The 15,880-nt window shown below is 38.0% G+C and overlaps 1 protein-coding gene across 5 annotated transcripts in view; it reads left to right on the plus strand.

Annotated features, from left to right (window-relative positions):
* Positions 1–2,116: 2,116 nt before the first annotated feature.
* The window catches only part of Dcx (doublecortin), a 101,703-nt gene continuing 87,939 nt past the window's right edge, over positions 2,117–15,880 (plus strand). For 2 of the 5 annotated variants that reach the window (XM_070038977.1, XM_070038980.1), the window contains exons 1-2: positions 2,117–2,203; positions 9,672–10,057. In XM_070038977.1, coding sequence (XP_069895078.1) covers positions 9,694–10,057 — 364 coding nt within the window. In that variant the 5' untranslated portion in view covers positions 2,117–2,203; positions 9,672–9,693. Of the gene's footprint in view, positions 2,204–7,810; positions 7,955–8,072; positions 8,131–9,671; positions 10,058–15,880 lie in introns of those variants that run through there. The other 3 variants (XM_070038981.1, XM_070038978.1, XM_070038979.1) reach the window with 3 other exon arrangements.

The raw sequence follows: 15,880 nt of genomic DNA on the forward strand, positions 1-15,880 counted from the left end.
TCATATGAATATCATGGTCATATTTCAAGCTTTTGTTTGTATTTATCTGAAGTTCTATTTTATCTTTATCTAATGATAATCTGTCTTCAATTTGATCCAGTCTACTTGGAAAGCTTCCCCTGAGTTATTTATTTAATTCATGGGGCTTTTTTTGGTCAGTCATGGCGCTTGAACTCTGGCTCTGGGTTCCTTCCCTGCACTCTTCAGCTCAAGGTTAGCACTCTACAACTTGGGCCACACCAACACTTCTGGCTTTTTGTTTATGTGTTGCTGAGGAATTGAACTCAGGGCCTCATGCATGGGAGGCAAGCCTTCTACCACTGAGCCACCTTCTCTGCCCTATGGAGCATTTTTGTCCACAAATTTGTTTGATTTTTTAAAATCAGAATTACTTCTTTATTGCATTCCTCTTTCATTTCCTGCATTGTCTTCCTTATTTCCTTTGGCTGTTTATGATATTTTCTTGGATATCATCTTTAGTCTTGTTGATTGTTCTTTTAATCATTCTTTTGAGATGTTTATAAGATTCATAAATTTTATTATCACTACAGTGTCCTTTCTTGTTCGTTCTTTATTTTTTCAAAGTGCAGAAGGATTTATTCACTCCCAGGTTGAAATAAAGTAACTTAAATGGAAAACTAGAAAGAACTTGTATACTCAACAATAAAGAACAAGGTAAATAAAACAGCACATTTGACAACAGGAATCTGGAGTAGGTAATAGGCATTCAGATTTCACAGAGGATGTTTGTTACAATAGAATGATCTAATTTTTATTAGAAAGATGTCAATGTGTTCATATGAGATAGAGACAGGGATAGAGATAGAGAAAGAGACAGACAGAGACAGAGACAGAGACAAACAAGAAGAGGAAGGGAAGGAGTAGGAGGAAGGGAAGGAGTGCGGAGGGAGGGAGGGAGTGGGAAGATAGGGAGATATGAGCATGCACCTAAGAAAAAGGTTGGAGTAACATCCTCAAAAATTGTTAGGAATAGGGGCTGGGAATGTGGCTTAGTGGTAGAGTGCTTGCCTAGCATGTATGAAGCCCTGGGTTTGATTCCTCAGAACCACATAAACAGAAATTGCCAAAAATGGTGCAATGGCCTTGAGCAAAAGCAGCTCAGGGACAGTGCTCAGGCCCTGAGCTCAAGCCCCAGAATCGGCTACAAATTTTGTTAGGAATAACATTTAGATTGGATTATTTTATTTTGCCCTTGATAATTTATGTCCTGTTTTTCTCCATGGGAGCTAGCCTTCTAAACCAGATCACTCTCTGCCTCTCCAAGACCCACACTGGTTTCAAGGCTTATGGAAACTGTGAGCTTATACTCCAGCTCATACTTTGTCACTGGAGACTTCAAGCTCCCCTTGAAGTTATATCTTCAGCTTTCCCCTACCCTCCAACCCTGGGGATGCAAGAATGCAGTTTAGGATTGTTTCTTTGCTTTTTACTGTAACGTTTCTGTTGATGCATGCTTTTCAGCGTTTTGTATGTGGGTACTCTTCCATAATCCCAAAGCACTTTCTCTTTCTCTCTTCATCATATAGCTTATCTTGTGTGACTCTACTTCTGACTTTTCGGAAGTTGATTAGTGAAGAGTCTCATGGTTGTTCCAGCCTAGTCTGGCTTTGACCCCAAATCCTCAGCCCTCAGCCTCCTGAATAACTAGGACTTAGGCTTGTTTCATCAGTTCCAAGCATTAAACCCAGAGTCTTAAATATGGCAAGGAAGTCAACCACATACCTACCCCTCTTGAAAATGTGATTCTGATTTGTATTACACTGTAGATTAATATCATTTGATGTGCTAATCTCAAGTTCATAATCTGGGTATATCAGACAAGACCTCATGGGATGAAATGCTGGGGTTCCAGGATCCTTTTGTTTCTGTGGTGAAGCATTCAGTTCTGAACCATGCCACTTTGACCAATCAAGTGCTACTTCTCAAGACAAAACCTTTTCTCCAAACCTTTGGGCAGTGGAGGGAGCATACATAGGTGTTTATCCCTTTGGGATTAGCCACCAGCCTCTAGTTGCTATGGCAACTAGTTTGTGGAGTCATAATGCCCAAGGGCCAGGTATCATGTGAACCAGTCCTGTCCTCTCAGTCTGGTGCTGACTGGGATGGTGTGAAGACTGGGCTCCCTCCTCTGACTTAATATTCTACAGAGACTCAATAAGAGGATGAACTTCTGAAATAAGGGGTAAGAATATATGGATATTAGAAGAGTATACTTTAACTCAGTAAGAATAAACGAATGAAAATACTGTATTTACTGTTTTGTGGTTATCAGGATAGAGAAAAGTACCAGATGGTAACAGTATATCAGCATCTAAGAGATGTGTTCAGTTTTTTTTAAATACATATATCCTACCAGAAAGAACTGTTTACAATTAGGATAATCTTTATCATGATGATAATTTGTTAATATTTTCTGTGTCTCATTCCTCTTTCATACAGACCAGATAGATGAATTAAATGAAACTGTGATAGAAATGACTATCCTTGGGACTTTTAACTTTTGGTGGGAGTAGGCATCTTTGTCACTATCTCATGGGATATGAAATTGCTTTATCTTCAAGAAGACACATCTATAATATAATATCATTTATGTCATATATTCAGACAGAAGTCCTTTGTAATTTATATATATTTAAAATACTTTTCTAAGTCTATTCTTATATTTATAACATTTTAATACTTTATTTTGCCTTCAGAAATTTTTAATTTTCATGTATCAGCATTTTGTTGTAAGATTTCTTCTACTTTGTGTGTCTGTGTGCTTGTCCTGGGGCTTGAACTCAGAGCCTGGGCATTCTTCCTAAGCTTTTTTGTTCAAGGCTAGTGCTCTACTACTTGAGCTATAGTCCTTCTTCCAGCTTTTCTGTGTTTCACTGGACATGAGTGTCATGTACTTTCCTACCCAGGCTGGTATCAAACCAGGAAACCACGATTATCACATCTCATTCTCCGGAGTAGCTCAGATTATTGGAATGAGCCACCAATACCAAGGAAAAGCTCAACTTTTTTGAATCTAATAAATGTTTTTATCCCAAGGTTAAACACAGATTTTATATATCATCTTAATAAACTTTAATCCAGGCACTGTTGGCTCATACCTGTGAACCTAGCTACTCACGAGGGCATGATATGAAGAATGTGGTTTGAAGCAACTTGAGGCAGAGATGTCCTTGGGACTCTTACTTAACCACCAAAACTGAAGCAAATCTTTGGTTCAAGTGGTAGAGCAGTAGCTTTGGTGGCTAGACCTTAGCGACAGCATCCAGGTCCTGAGTTTAAGCCTCATGATTTTCCTGAAGGAATAGAAAGCCCCAATTTGTTATACAGTCCTAGAGAGTGGTCTCAAGGACTCATTCTTCCTTGGCGCTGCCACTTGAGCTGCATCCATCCAATCCTATCCATTACACACTGTCCTAGGTATTTAGAATACAGTGTTACATAGTAAAATATTCTTCTTGTAACGAATTATATTTCATTAATACTGTTAGCATACAAGTGCTTTCTGGAGCTTATGTTCTACTTTGGCGAGATATATAATGAACAGCACAAATAAGCATATTATCTTGTATGTTGGGAGATATTTGCTGTTATGAGAAAAGTAGATTCAAGGAAATTTGGAGTGCTGGTTTGGGAAAGAATTTGCAACTGTAAATAGGGCATTATGGACTGATCTTTGTGAGATGTTGACTTCTGAGTGATGATGTGAAGGAAATTAAGTTGGTAGTATATAATATTCATGAGGTAATAAAAGTTAATATATATGTCTTGTTTAAAACTTGGCAGGATGTATTCTCAGCAGGCCTCATATATCTGCTCATTTGATCTGTTTTTTTCAGTTTTGAAACGAGGTCTTATTATGTCATCTAGATTCAAACAGGATTCTCCTGCCTTAACCTCCTGAGTGCTGAGATTGCAGAGCCATAACCTGGCTTGTCCATTTTATTTTTGTCAGAACTGAGATAGGTAATATCACCAATCCTATGTGACAAATGATTGAAATGGCACACAAAGGAATTATGTAACTCACTCACTTTCACTGCCTGAAAGTGGTAGTGTTAGAATTGAACCCAGGTAGTTTACTTCCATAATTTATGTTTTTACCATGACACTACTGTAGAGAATGGTTCCATGGTCTTTTGTCCTCCAAGCCAATACCAAAAGACAACTATAACTTTGTGAAACATCCTGACTTTAAACTTGAGTTTTCTGATGATCCTGGCTATTTGTCAAGACATATTATTTTCCTTTAATATATTTATTGGCATAAATTGATTCCATATTGAGCTTCACTCTATTTACACACATGCATATCATTTATTTTGATGACATTTATGTCATCTATATTAGTCTTGTTTAATGCCTTTCCTTTTCCCCCTTCATTTTTCAGTGGTTCTTAGAGGTTTCAGTATATGTAAATACACAGGTGTGTAATATATACATACATATATGTGTTTATGTATGTGTACTATATGTGTGCATATATGCATGTATTTGTGTAATTGTATAGATGATATATTTTATGTATATTGCACATGCACATATATATAAATATATGGAGATCTACATGTTTATATTATTCATACATACACATATATACATTGCAGAACTGTTTTAATTTAATCACTATGATTAATCTCATTTGGCAATTCTTGTTCTTATTTCTTGGATAATTGGTTTCCCCAGGAGGTGATTCAAAGTTCCATATCTTACATTAGGCCCTTTGGTAAATTTTAATTGATTTTTTTTATAAAATGCATCTAGTTTCAAACTTCTTCATGTACATAACCAGTTTTGCCAACATCATTTGTTTGAGAGTCTTTTCAGTAATGGATGCTTTGATTTCTTTATCCAAATTCAGATGGCTGCTGTTGTGTGGGTTTTTCCTGGATCATTTATGTATATTCATATGTATGTATGTATGTGTGTATGTATGTATGTATGTATCTATATAGGTATGTATTAATTTGAGAGTTGGGGCTTGAACTCAGGTCCTGGGAGCTGTCCCTGAGCTCTTGGCTTAAGGCTAGTGCTCTACCACTTTGAGCCACAGCTCCACTCATGGTTTTCTGGGGGTTAATTAGAGATAAGAATCTCAAGGACTTTCCTTTCCAGCCTGGCTTTGAACCATGGTCCTCAGATCTCAGCCTCCTGTTTAGGTAGGATTACAGGCGTGAGCCACCAGTGCACAATTCCTGAATCCCCCTCCCATTTTCTTTGGTCTATGTTTCTGTTGGTGTGCCAGTTCCATGCTAGTTTTGGTAGTTTGATTCTATAACATAAGTTGAAAGCAAGCATTGTGATCATTCCAGTTTTGCTCTTTTTGCTCATAATTGTTTATTCTAGTCAGTCTTTTGTGCTTCATTCATGGAAGATTTTTGGATTTTTTTTACAGTTCTGTAAAGTATGACATTGACATTAGGGTTTTGATGAGGATTCAATTCAATTGAATTTGTATTATTTTCAGAAGCATATTCATGTTCACAATATTTAATTGTCTAAACAACATGCTCATGGGAGCTGTTTTGTTTCTAGTATCTTGTTCAATTTCCTCTTCAGCATTTCATGGTTTTAATTGTACATGTCTTTCACATGTTTGGTTAAGTTTTTCCCTTGGTATTTTCTTTTTTTCAATGCTATTGTAAATCGCATTATTTTCTTAATTTCTTTTCTAGTGTACTCATTGGTATGAAGAATTGAAATAGTTTTTTTTGTATTTTGATTTTGTATTTAGCTACTTTGCCAAAAGTATTTGTCAGTTGTAGGAGTTTTGAAGTCATGTCTTTATTGTCATATCGTCTGCAAATGGGGATAATTTGATGTTGTCTTTCCCAATTTTGTTTGCTTTTATTGTTTCGTTTTCCTTATTACTCTGGCTAGGAATTCAAGTTCCAGACTGAAAGATTGGAAGTCTTTCTTGACTTTATAAATAGTTTCAATTTCTGTCAGCCTTGATATTCTTCTATAAAAATTTTAACAACCATTTTTCAGGTTTCACAAAAATTTATATTGGAGTTTTTCTTAGAATTATTTTTGCATGTGTAGATTACTTGGGATAGGAATGATATTCTGACAGCATTGTATTTTGGTACCCATGAGCATGGTCTCTCTCTACATGTACTCACAGCTTCTTTTATGTTCGCTAACAGTTTTATGATTTTTCCACCAAAGGTCTTACATGTTTGTGAGATTTATTTCTAGGGAACTTCGTTTTGTTTGTTGTTCCAATATCCCTTGCTGTTTTTTACTCTACCCTACATCCTATGCTTCTGGAATGTGATGTAAAGTACAGTTTGTGTGTATGTGTGTGTGTGTGTGTGTGTGTGTGTGTGCGTGTGCGCGTGCGTGCACGTGCGCACGTGTGCGTGCACGTGCGCATGTGTGCGTGCACGTGCGCATGTGTGCATGCATGCATGAGTGTAATAGATGTTGTTAAGACATTATAGCTTTGCTGGAATTTCCATATTTCCTTGCTCGTGTTGTTTCTTGTTTTTGTTTCTTTGTTCATTTTATTCCAGTACTATGGCTTGAACTCAAGTCCTCACACTGTCTCCTAGCTTTTTTACTGGCACTTTTTTGCTGGCACTCTACCACTTTAGCCATCCCTCCCCTTTCTATTTCCTTGTACTTAATCTTTGAGTCTTCTGTCCCTGACCCAAATAATTCCATTTTTTCAGAAACTGCAACAGTGTAAGGTCATAGCAGATAGAAAAAGATAGGGCAGCCTTTGTGAGGTGTATTTATCCAGAAAGTAGGAGAGGAGCAACAAGAGCTATTGGTTGCTTACTTGAGAAGGTAACACAGTAATCTTAGGCTTTATTGAGCCAATACCTTCCAGAGGAAAAAAAGATTACTTTTTAAGCCCAATTGGAGGTATAGGATTAGCTCTAAGCCTTCCAGAGGACACGCAAAATGGAGCTATGATAGTTTAAGCTGATTACATATTAATGCATGAAATCTTAATTGCAAAGTTGGTAACTACTGCTCACTTTGTTTCCTTTCTCTCTTTTCAGTACTTTGACCTGATCTAATGAGGTCAATTTGGATGTTCCTTTGTTCTTTACAGCACATTTAATATATCTAACTATATATATATAATTTCATATATATATATTTTCTCAGTCGTGGGGCTTGAAGTAATGTTACTGATTTCTTTAACAAATTCCTTAAATCAGTATCATCCTTCCATAAAAGTCTGTAACTATTTTGTTTTGTCATTTCCTTCCCTCTTAATTTACACTGTTGAGACATTATATCAAAAACAACTAGTGGTGGATGGATGAACTAAAATGACTTAAAACATTTGCAGGTTTGATTTTCCTCTGAATAGGGTAAAAGAAAGCTGGGTGAAGGAAGCTGGGTGTAGTGGTACATGTCTATAATCCCAGTGTTTGGTAGGCTAAAGCAGGAGAAATTGGAGTTTGAGGTCAAAATGGGCTACAAAAAGAGATAGTAGAATCCTGTTTTAACATCCCCCCAATCCAAAAGAAGAATTTGAAAGGAAGGAAGCTACAATTTCTAAGAAACAAGCTTTAGTTGTCTGAGTCTATCTACCAGTCAGATTAGGCTAAGGTTTTGGCTAAGTGAAATTGCCAATTTTCTGAAAGAAAAGCATAACACATAGCTCATTAAAGCATTCTGGACTTGCCTATGCAATCATTTGCTATCCTTCAATTTCCTGTTGGTTATAAATGAAACCTTTCTAGCTGTTAATGTGGGCTGTGAATTAAGGGGAAAAAAGCATGCAATTAATCATAGGAGGTAGGGAGGGTGGTTCACTAAGCCTGAGTTACAGGGAGAAGCTGGACAAGGCACTAGGACCTAGAAGGCATCTATCCACCCTGGCAGGAATTTCTTGCTTGGAGCTCAGACAACAAAGGCATAGAGAGATTGGTTTTCTTTCTCTCAGCATCTCCACCCAACCAGCAGAATACCGGTGAGTGAGGCTTTCCAGTGATTTTCAAGCAGAATGTAACAGATGTCAAATGGGAAAAGCACAAGGCAAAGCTCTCTCTTCCTGCCTGTGTCTCTTTCTTTCCTCTCTTGCTTTTGTGGTCTTATTCTTTTGGATTTTTCCTCCTAAGCTTCTACCTGGGAATTTTCTTTGAAAAAGTGAGTTTGATAATCTTTTTGTTTTGACTATGATGTTAATTTAGAATAATTCCACCTCTGATTCTAAGGGGAAGCAAAGCATTATTGGCATGTCTGGGGAAAATGCTTGCTACTAGTGTTGAGGAGGTGGGGTCTTCCTGCTGCAGGTTGTCTGACAGAGACAATGCTTGAGCTCAGCATAGGTCATGGTGACATTGGGAAAAAGAAGGGGAGACTGAGATTGACAAAACTACTAGCTACCAGTTCCCCTTTATCTTCTGTCTCCCTGGTCTGTTGCAAATCTTGGTGTGGCAGTGTGTAGCAGCTGAGCCCCGCTTGCTTTGTGAGTCCTTTTTTTATCCCCATCTGTGAGATGAATGCTAATAGTTTGGTTCCTAGGGTGTCACTACCTTGGCTTGCGTTAGGGGCTTTGCTTGTATTTGGTTTCATATTTCCATTGTTTGGGTTGGAGGGGTAGGGTTCAGCAGAAGGGGAAAAATCAATGCCTGACAGAAGTCCATCATTTGCCCTGGCTAATACACCTGAGCAGTAGACAAGTTTGGTGTGAATTATCTGTGGTGAAGACAAAAGTGCTCTTTTGGTTAGGGTAGAAACTCAGAACAATGAAAGGTGTACTTGTTTCTAAAAGTCCTACATGCTATTCAGGAGCTCATTTGGGAATTTTTGCATGCTTAGCTTATTCCATTAAGAGGTGTTATTGCATGCATTGAGAGGGGATGAAGCACCTGGGGATAAAGGATTTGGAGACCAAATGGTACTAAGAGGAAAGCAGTGCTAAAAATGTGTTAAATCACTGCTTGTTTTCTAATGCTGGTTTTCAGCTTCTTTGCTATTGTTGGATAGCTGCACAGGCTTGGAAGGGAGAGGGTTTGATGAATAGCACAAAGACATTGGCTATTCCCTGGAGGCTGTCCCTTTAAAAGAGAATCCTAGTTTATTCTGGGGGAGGGGACACACACACAGAGTAGGGAGTAAAGGTTTGGAATAAAATGAAAACACCCCTCTTCCTACTCATTGTACTGAGATGCAAATACTGCTTCCTAAACTGGAGATCCTAACCTTGGCTAGCTCCTTCTGTTCTCTTCAAGGGGAATTGTTGTCAGGCTATGGATTCATTTACAACTGTTAGTCATGTGAGCATGTGTGAGGAAACAGATGCCAGTTTTAATGTATTTAGCCCGAAGTTACAATTTGGTAGGAGCCAGTGTCAGTAAGTTCCAGGATTTTAAACTGTTTCAAAATCCACCCCCCACTTTCTCTGTTTGGAGCCATGCCAAAAGTGCCTCCCTTTCTATCTCCTACTCCCAACCCCTCTGTTCCTCCCCTCCTCAGCCCCTCCTCATTCTCTATTAAGATCAATATTCCTGTGGGTCAGGGGCAAGCAGCAGATGGGTCCCAGGCTTTCTCCACACCCCCCCCCCCCAATTCTTTTCACAGGCAGCAGATTGCAGATCTGGATCTGACTAATATTTGAATTCTTCTCCCCCTCATCCCTTTTTTCTTTGCCACTCCTTACCCTTACCCCTCTTTCCGACACTCAGGTTTCTGAGGTACCACAAAAATATGGAACTTGACTTCGGACACTTTGACGAAAGAGATAAGACATCCAGGAACATGCGAGGCACACGAATGAATGGCCTGCCTAGCCCGACCCACAGTGCCCACTGTAGCTTCTATCGAACCAGAACCTTGCAGGCTCTAAGTAATGAGAAAAAAGCAAAGAAGGTACGTTTCTATCGCAATGGAGACCGCTACTTCAAAGGCATTGTGTATGCTGTGTCTTCTGACCGTTTCCGCAGCTTCGACGCTTTGCTGGCAGATCTGACTCGCTCTTTGTCCGACAATATCAACCTGCCTCAAGGGGTGCGCTATATTTACACCATTGACGGATCCAGGAAAATCGGCAGCATGGATGAACTAGAAGAAGGTAATTCAAGTACTGGGTGGTGGCCCTTAGTGTTTATGGGCTTCAATTGTGGTAATGATAATTCATTATGCTTATCTGCCATGATATACAAAGGGAAATTTGAATTGCAGATCTAAATTCTAGTTCTTGTTCATAATTAACCACTATCAAGGCAGACCAAGATATTTTAGAGGCGTAGCAAGGAAGGATGTTTTGTTGGGTTAATAGAGACAAATGTATTAACATTTCTTTTGAACTGCTGAGAAATTATTTGTGAATTACAACTCATTGCAAATATGCACTTTAAAAGCAGGACTTCCCGGACATATTCTCAGAGGATTATACTTTTAGGTAAGTGGTCACTGCTCAGCTGTTGCTTATAAAAAACCCACTTCAGGGTGTGTCTGAGAGGGTGAGATCATTGGGAGAAATACCAGTAAAAGCTGTAGGTATGCCTGGTATTTTAATAAACACTGACTCATTATACCTAAATGTTTTTAACTCCCCTACACATTTTCATACTACAACTGAATTTTACTATTAAATTGCCCCAAATCCTGACAACCTGGATACCTGATAAGTGGGAAATTTTTGGTTCTTACCTAAATTTACTCAACTATAAAATCTCCTTTATGGACATGCAGAATATAGATCTTGGGTCAAGTTACTCATATTCTATATTGTCCAATATTATGGAAGATATTCCCCTATTCCTACTTTTAAATTGGTGGGTGCAGCATAGTATCAGTTTAACAAGGTCTAGTGCTTTATAGGACAGCCTCAATAATGAAAGTGTCCTTCCTCCTTCCTTCCTTCTACCCTCCCTCCATTCCTTGAATAAAGGTGTGTCAAAAGCAGCAGATCACTAGGGAAACCAAGTTATAAAATGTCAAAAAAAGGAAAACCAGCACATTGAATGACTAGGAGGTACAAGCCATCCTGCATTTTTATTGCTTCTAGAATTGCTGTGTTCCTAGACAAAGGAGCATGAGGGCTTACCTTGTACAAGACCCTGTTTCTCTCCTGTAGCTCCTGTTTCCCAAGTAGTCAGACTGGAGCTAATAACTTAGAAAAGATAGTGTTCATATGACTGTTGTTCCTGAGTCTGGGGGTCCAACTCTTAGAGATTTTTACATAGAGGACCTTGAAAAGCAATACTGAGAAGGCTTCATTATTTCATCATGTACAGAATGGAAAGGCAGAGGTTAATCTTTTCCTTTTCCTGACCATCAAAGGATTGACCATTTTAATGTATATCTTCAAATAAAAGCAAGGAAGGGCTTGAAGCTATGTTAAGGGAGCTGTCCAACAGAGTAATTGATAGGATGTATGTCTTTGTTGCTGTAAGAAGCATAGCTGAGTCAAATTTGAGGGATTTCTCTATAATGCCATTCACAAACATATACGTCTTTATGTCTCCTGTGAACCGTCTTAATAGATATGAAACATAATTCTAAACCAAGTGACATTGTATTCAGAACAAAGACTATTATATTGGTAAAAGAAAGGTATGATATTGTTTTTTATATATATATATTTTTTTTCTATCTAAATATCTATGTGTGTGTGTGTGTGTGTGTGTGTATGTGTGTGTGTGTAGCAAATGATAATGACAAAATCAATATAGGTAGAAATAAATGCAATTTTTAAAAGATTGAAGCTTTCTTTTTCACTTTAGTCCTGCTATATTAGACCCCTCTCACCAACCAATCCTGGGTACAGTACTTTCTGCTGATTCCCACTCAGTATAGAATGTAAGTAGGGATCACCTGTATTTATGCAATGTAATCTACGAATGCAAGACACAGTGAATGAATGCTTTCCCAGTCCTGAGCACTATCTATTATGTCAAAGAAATTCAGGGGTATCTCTGGGATGGTATTACTAAATATGGTCAGTTTTCACACTGCCACAGAGCTAAGTAGTAAAAGCAGGCCTGAATTCTATTAATTGTGTTTGATTGTGCAAGTGTTTGATGGAAAGATCCAAAATGCATATACATTGCATCCTATTATGCTTCAAATTGAATTGGAAATGATAATACTGGGTAAAGAATTAAACCAGATGTAGGTTGCTCATGCCTTGTAATCCTAGCTACTTTGAGGATGGTGGTTCAAAGCCAGCCCAGGCAGAAAAGTTTATGAGGCTTTTATCTCCAATTAATGAGCAAAAAGAGCTGGAAGTAGAGCTCTTGATAAAGTAGCAGAGCACCTAGGCCTGACTTCAAGCCCCAGGACTAACATAGGAAAAAAATCAGGAGGGTTGCATTCTAGTCTTTGAGTCTGCTGATTATAATGGAAAAGGTACTGTCAGCATGTTGAAACTAGGGAGGAACCATCAGAAGTTCTCTGTTTTCCAATCTGTAAAATGGGAATAATTACTTTAATAAATAAGACAATGGATAGAAAATGCTTAACTTTTATCCTGGTACACAGGATAATGGTAGTTATCATTTGAATAATTCTAGTTTATAGCAATTTAGCTAAATGATCATGTGTTTGTCCTTATCAATGTGACTAAAGCAATTGTTTTAGCCCATTGTGATAGCATCTGAAAGGCTATGATGAGTTTGGGAGTTCTTGGATAGGCTGGCCTACATGGTATCCCTAAACAAGTACATGAGCAACTACAACAGAAATAGAACAAAATGCCTCTTGTTTTTCTGTGTGTGTGTATGTGTGTGTGTGTGTGTGTGTGTGTGTGTGTGTGTGTGTGTGTGTGTGTGTGTGTGCGTGCATGTACGCTTATATACTTCACAACAATCTGGGGCTTAAACTCAGGGCCTGAGAGCTGTCACTGAGCTTCTTTTGCTCAAGGCTAGCACTCCACCACTTGAGCAACAGCTCTATGTCCAGCTTTTTTGGTGCTTAATTGGACATGAGTCTCATGGGCTTTCCTGCCCAAGCTGGCTTTGAACCATGATCCTCAGATTTCAGCCTCCAGAATAGCTAGGATTACAGGTGTGAGTCCCCAGCATCTGGCATCTCTGGGTTCTTTTTTAAAGAAAAGAACAAGCTTATTAAGCCATAATTTGCATACCATAACATTTACTCATGTAAGTTATGATTCGACAATGTAAATCAAAATTAGTACAACTAATGGTCACTATAAATGAATTTTTTTGGGGGGGTCCAGTTGTGGGGCCTGAACTTTGGGCCTGGGCTCTGTCCCTCAGCTCTTCAGCTCAAGGCTAGCACTCTACCACTTGAGCCACAGCGCCACTTCCAGCTTTTTTCTTTTTGCTTATGTGGTGCTGAGGAATCGAACCCAGGGCCTCATGCATGCAAGGCAAGTGTTCTACCCCTGAGCCACCTTCCCAGCCCCTATAAACGAATTTTAAGCTACTTTTTTGTGCTGGTCCTGGAACTTGAACTTGGGGCATAGGTGCTATCTCTAATCTTTTGCTTTTGCTAAAGGTAAGCACTCTACCACTTGAGCTATAGCTTCACTTCCTAATTTTTGACCTTTTTAAAGCTTTTTTTTTCTTTTTACTATCTTTAAGTAGTTGCACAAAGCAGTTGTCATTTAACAAAGTAGTTTATGAAAACAATATATGTCCTAAATGAAACCCTCTATCAATTAGCTATCTTTGTCCATTACCTTCAAGTTTTTTATTCCTAGAAAATGAATTCTCAACTTGGTCTCTGTAGATTTTCATGCTTTAGGCATTTCATATAAATTAAATAATAAAATGTATGGTCTTTTGTGCTGCTTTCCCTCAGAATGTCTTCAAAGTTTATCCATGTTGTACCATGTATCAGCATTTTGTTCCATTGTATATTATAGAGCCCATTTGGTATAGCTCTTATGAGATAACCCAAATGAGAGACTAGTAACACCAATCTTCTCTATCCATAAAGGTAGTTGTGAGGATAAAATTAGATATGGTATGGAAACAGTAAAACTAATAGCTATAAGGAGCAATTATTGTTAATGATGTGAAAATACTAAAATAATAATAATAATAATAATAATAATAATAATAATAATAAGGCTAGTGATAACTTGTAACTGCCAGTGGTTCCTAAACCTGCCTTCTAAAAATCTTTCAAAGCTTTACAAAAGATAGATTCTGTACCATATCTCAAACCAATTGGATCCTAATCCCCAGGGCTAGGTTCCTAGAATTTGTTTTGACAAATATATTCTTATGAGATCATAAGCTTAGAAAGTGTTCAATTAGGTGATCATGACTATCTTCTGCAGCTAGCAACAGTGTTACTATTCATTACTATTCCTAGGAATGCAGAAATCCTTGTTTTTTTTTATGCTTTGTAGATCTGAAAGAAATAATGGAGGGTATAACATACTATGTTTCCAAAAAGACAGATTATTGAATTATTAGCCTTAAATGAAATGAAATAAAAAGCAACTAATAATCACTCTGACCTCTGGACAACTGTCTGATTACAAAAGCTGAAAATGTCAAGGAGAGCATTTTGAATCAAAGGCAAGTTTTTGAATAGAGCTTTGCCATAGCTTCTTGAGTACATGGAGGATCGTAGCAAAGCCACAAAGGAAGTAGATCCCATTAACTGCATTCCCAGGCAAGTCAGTGATGAAATCCATTGGTGGTGTTCCCTTTTGTCTTGTCTTTCCTTTGTCTTTCATTGTAGAATCTTTCTCCTTCCTCTTATATCACATTCCATGGTTCCCACCTCTTTGTATACATATAGCCAGATCAAATTGAGGGGTGCACTTATGACTTGTCTTTTATCTAAATGCTAATTGTGACAAGTTTGAATATTATTATGCAGGCCATAGGATGGAATATTTACAACTGGGACAGTCTTGGAAAATCTGAATTGTAGAGTGTCACTCAATCTGACGCACTTCCTTTACCAGAGCTCACTCGTTCCTGTGAAATAAAACTTGTTTTTCACTACTTTATTCTCAAGTTACTAAAGCAATCTTATTTCCAAAAAGCAGGATTTTAAGATATCTGGAAAGGGGATGCATCTTTATTGGGTATGATCGTTCACCCCTTTGTACGGTATTTTCACAATAAAAATTTTAAAGAAAATTTAGGGCTTTAAAGTAAAAATCCAATGAAGTATCACTTAATATTTTCCTTCATGTTTTAGAAAGAGCTCTCAGAAAAGGGGAAAGCCCAGGTAAAATGCTTTTGCATTGAGGAGATAAAAATACATTTATCTAATACTTTGGAAAATGGAGCCTGTCTAAAAGTGAAGGGAAGAAGACATTCAATCATTTGGAACTTATGGTCCCTTCTAATTCTGCTATTTGGGCTATATTTCTATAACTACATTTTTTTAACCTCTCACCAGAAAGGAGGTTGGCAATTCCAACAAATGGAAGCTTTGCTGGGATTTGAAACCAATTTTCCTTCTAGGTTCCTGTGGGTAGGAAATAGCCTGTGGAATCTGTGGCAGGATTGGAGCAGAACTGTGTAAAGGTGCAACCTATATCACTCAGCTCTGGGTAACAGGCAGTAGATATTCATTGCAAACCTTTACAAGAGCAGAACAAGGAAGCATATTTGATATTTTTGCAATAGACACGAAGAATCCTTATGAGTACCCATTTCACATTTAATTACTGTAACAGCTTTATTTTCTGTTTGCTATGGAAAAGAAGAAAATTCCTTCTTATTGACCTTTAGGTCTAGAAGTAGCCTAGTGAAATATCTCCAATTTGTAGCTGAAAAAACTGAGGCTCCAAGTGATTTGCTTGAGATCACACAGCAACTCAGTGCCTAGTTGGGCTATGTATCAAGATCAGTCTGCCTCCCTAGTCATTCAGTGGGCAGCAGCAATAGTTTTGCTGAGTGTAATTTGCAGCACTTGGAGGGCTCCTTTCAGGAAACAGAATTTCATCTTTGAG

This window comes from Dipodomys merriami, unplaced genomic scaffold, assembly GCF_024711535.1.
Source record: "Dipodomys merriami isolate MVZ:Mamm:240054 unplaced genomic scaffold, mDipMer1.0.p SCAF_3, whole genome shotgun sequence".
Taxonomy (NCBI): Eukaryota; Metazoa; Chordata; class Mammalia; order Rodentia; family Heteromyidae; genus Dipodomys; species Dipodomys merriami.